Below are 4486 nucleotides of genomic sequence, written 5' to 3' on the forward strand. Positions count from 1 at the left end.
AAAAGTTAGAAAATCCCTTAATCAATTCTAAAAGAGGCAGATTGCTGGTAAAGAGCGTCCAATTTCTGTTATGTACGCTCTTCCTAATACCTCCAAACTTTCCTTAGGATTATTCAATAATATGCACAATTTTTACCTCTCTAAGGAGACTCTGATTGCTTTTTTCAGGTTTATTGAATTTTTTTTTCTTTTTCTTTTCATTGTGAACTTTAACATATATACATAACAGTGACAACTTTCAATGTACAATTTCACAGGCAGTTAGAGAACAAATTTCAAAGAATGTCGTGAGTCACAGTTCCACAACTTCAGCCATTTCCATTATTGTAAAATATAACATACATACAGAAAGGTGTCATCTCTTTATATACAGCTCAACAAGCAGTCTTATAGGTAATTTCAAAAATTGTTAGGGCTTACAGTTCCACAATTTCAGTTCTTTCCTTATTATGCAATACAAGGTATATAACAGAAAGATGAAGACCTTCAAGACACAATTCAGTTAGCAGCTATAAAGCAAATTCCAAAGGATGTTATAGGCTACAGTTCCACCATGCCATTTACCTCCTTCCAGCCATTCCAACACCCCAGCATCCAAAAATATATATATATGATTATATAAAGTTTCATTATTCATAGACCTTTGTTCAAACTTATCTTGTGTGTTGCTACCCCTTCCTCTCAATCTCTTGCTCCATCTTCAGGGGTGTCAGGCAGTAAGCACCCTAAGTTCTTCATATTGGAAGGGGGTGTCGACAGTATTGGGAGGGGGGCTGCATCTAATTGTTGATCTTAAAGAGGTTATTGCCTCTGGGTTTTAGGACTTGGTATAGGAACACTCTGGTGGATTTAAGATTCTGAGAGATAAAACTTGGTGAGTGAATCTTTTATTCAATCTCAGGTAGGGACCTAGGTATTTGGGAACTACTTTTGGTAAGGGCATGGCATACTGTGGCCATTTGGGATGTCTAGCTGGAACTTGCATAAGGGAAACCTAGTACACTGTAATTTAGAACATTAGAAACATTAAGAATTAAAAGTGTTTTATTTTAAGAAACTTAAGTGTAGTTTGAATCGTGCTTGCTTTCTCAATTTATAACTTAGAAGCAAGCATCTTTTCTATGACTTGGCAAACTGTCACACTCCTTTCTAAATCTGGATCGATTTTCAGTATTTTATATCCTTTGTGCTTTCAATGTCATGAAATATCTCTGAGAATTCCTTATTGTGAAGGTTTTTGCCAGCATCACTTCCTCTAGGACTTCTTCATCCTTTTCCTCATAACCACTTTCTTCATTTAAGTCAATACATTCCCTTCACTAAGTTCTTCTAGCTGCATATCTAGATTCTCCTGAACCACAGCAGGGTCAACATTCTCACAGTCAGCTATTTCTTCTGTACCTCCATTACATTCTAATCAAATTTTACTTCCAGCATTATCACTTTCTCTTTCTCTGCTGCACTTTCAACTTTGTTGCCCAATTCTCTTTCAATTATCCATTTTTATAAAATGTCAGGAGTTTTTTGCTGGGAGACAAGGAAGTAATGTAACTACACACCTTCCTGACTGTGGATGAACTGAGTAACAGATATGCAGTGATGACTCTGAAAGAAGTGAGGTGATTGGTCACTGATACAATGCTCATAGGCTTGTAAAATAATAACTTGTGGACTGAAGAGCTAACAATAAGTTTTTTACTTAATGTAATTGTTCAGATAATATACCACAGTAACTGCAGTTTGAACCATGTTGTTGGGGAATTGGTGTTATTTAACCAAAACGTGGTGTGCCAGTTTGGATATATTATGTCCCCCAGAAAATTATGTCCCCTATATTCTCTAATGCAGTCTTGTGAGTGCAGACTGATTAGTCTGTTGATTAGGGTGGAAGCTCTGATTGAATTTTCCATGGAGGTGTGGCCCTGCCCATTCAGGGTGGGTCTTGACTAGTTCACTAGAGTATTTGAGAGAGAAACTAAGAGTCTATACAGACCCCAGATGCTTCCTGACACTTGGAGATGCTTGGAGATACAGACAAAAGGACTTCAGAGATGCTAAGCTAAGAGATGAAGCCCCAAATTTGCCCCAGAGAAGCTAAGAGAGGACCCCCAGACAGTTAAGAGAGAAATGCCCTGGGAGAAAGAAACAAGTATGCACAGGAACTGAGAGACAGGAGCTAAGACAAAAGCCCAGAGACCTTTTTGAGAAAGCCACCTTGAAAAACAACCCGGGATCAGAGGACCAGCAGACACCAGCCGTGTGCCCTCCCAGCCGACAGAGGCACTCTGGACACCATCGGCCACTCCCCAGTGAAGCATCCCCTTGTTATCCTAATTTGGGCATTTTCACAGCCTTAAAAATGCAACCCTGTTACCCAATAAATCCCCTTTACAAAAATCAATCCACCTCTGGCACTTTGCACAACAGCAGCACCAGCAAAACACATGGTAAACGAAATTCATGCATATTTGAACTGTGCAAAGCAAGGACTGTCTGAATATAAAACACCTGTTTAAAGGATTGGAGGACAACTAATACAGGCAATATTAAGGCACTATGGACTCCAAAAGATGGCGAACACAGAGGTGAGCTCCAGATTCCCTCTAGCTTTATGTGGTTGTATTTTATAAATCCCAGCAAGGAGACAGAATCCAAGCAGAAAGCAACAGTCATACTGTGCCAAAAAAGCAGGGGTTGAAGTTCAGATTCCACTGAAGTGGAAGTACCTTGGTACATTGTCAAGGTCATATATTGTGGGCAAAGTGCTCAGTCTAATGCTAGGGACTCCACAAATGGAGTGATTTGGGAGGATACAATGTGAGGAGTCAGTAAAGTTTGCTTCTTTGCAAAATTTTGGGCTTGGAGACTGGAATTTAAACTTGTAATACCAATATTAAGATGCACCAATCACTTTATAGTTAAGTTTGCATCATATAGTCAAATCATGCTACTATGAAATTAAACACTACTGTATTTACCATTTTGTAATCCCATCCAGAGCTGCTTATGATCTTTTTTTTGCGTTTCGTTGATTACTTGACTTTTATGCTTTAAAGCATCAGCTTCTTTCATACAAGACATAAAATGAGCTTCAATTGCATCCTTAGATGGACAATGCAGAAGGTCCTTTTCTGGAAAACTCTTAAAATGTACTGTGATGTTCCAAGGAAGAGTAGAACTTGATGCAAGAAGATCAAATAGCAAACCAACTGGATAACGCCATTTCAGTGGTGTGCCTTCATATTCAAACCATATCTCACTAATGTCTTCTTGTCTCATAACCTTCTGAAAGTGCTTTTTCACTTTGTCAGTTACCAACATCAAATAACTTACTCTTGGCAAAAGCAAATAATATGGTTCTGCTTCTCTTTCAGTTATCTCATCCTGGTAGCGTGTGAAGCAAGTTGGAATTCATCCAAACCACACATCTCAAAGCACATCTTTGTCATCTGTCATTCTTCCAGTGGTTAAAGCAGTACATATAGGCTAAATTCTTTTTTCAACCAAAGCCAAACCAAAGTGCCGGTTGCCCCTCCGGCTTCCCGCACCGGTGGAGGCAACCAGGTCCCAGGCGCTGGCGGGGCGGGTTTCCAATTACACAGCCCCGCAGAGGTGCACGAACCAGGAGCACCTACAGCCTGCGCAGCCTCAGAAGCAAATTTTAATTTAATACATTAAAGCTCACCATTTCTTGGTGTACACATCAATATGTTTTAACAAATATATAGAGCTGTGTAACAAATACCCAATTGAGATAAACAGTATTTTCATAACCTCCAAGTGTTCCCCTGTAATCACTTTGAAATCAAACCTCTCTACCCAAAACCAGGCCCTGGCAATCACTGGCTGAGTTTCAGTCCCTGTATTTTTTTTTTTTTTTTCTTTTCCAGAAAGTCATGTAAAAGAATGGTATAGTGTATAGGACTTTGTGTCTAGCTTGTTTTTTTTAGTATGATGCTTTTGAGATTTATCCCTGTTATTGCATCTGCCAGTAATTCTTTATTTTTTATTTCTGAGTTATAAGAATGCATGGCATTGGTTCCTGAATTGTAATGGCTGTCTCCAGATTCCGAGATGCTGATCCCTTTGTGTATAACCTGATGAATCCCTGGAACTTTGGGTATCTGTGTGACACCTGAAACTCAGAGCTAGAACTCCGCAGATAGGAATGACAGTATTAGCACATATATCAACTGTTTAAAAAGCTGATCTCTGAGTCTAGACTTCCATTAGAGATATGAATGGAGCTGATCTGGTTAGGACGAGGGCAAATAGGGAAAAAGGGTAAAGGATGATTCTGACTGTTTTAAAACTTCAAATTCCATGTGAGACCAAGGGAAGAGATGTTTATTTGGTGCAGGATCTATATTTCCTAAACAATTTAACTCATAGTTTGTTCAAATACCATAATTACATGGAACTTTTAATAGGAAATGAGAGCTGGAAGGTTTGCATAGTTTAGTGTGAAATAATGACACATCCCAAA

General features: G+C 38.9%; 1 protein-coding gene across 1 annotated transcript; it reads right to left on the bottom strand.

The window, feature by feature from the left end:
- Positions 1–2958: 2958 nt before the first annotated feature.
- LOC119507683 (autophagy protein 5-like) lies at positions 2959–3456 on the bottom strand. The gene is given in 1 exon segment (XM_037800892.1): positions 2959–3456. A coding segment is annotated over 1 exon segment (498 nt).
- Positions 3457–4486: the final 1030 nt, after the last annotated feature.

Source organism: Choloepus didactylus, chromosome 13, assembly GCF_015220235.1.
Source record: "Choloepus didactylus isolate mChoDid1 chromosome 13, mChoDid1.pri, whole genome shotgun sequence".
Classification (NCBI taxonomy): Eukaryota; Metazoa; Chordata; class Mammalia; order Pilosa; family Megalonychidae; genus Choloepus; species Choloepus didactylus.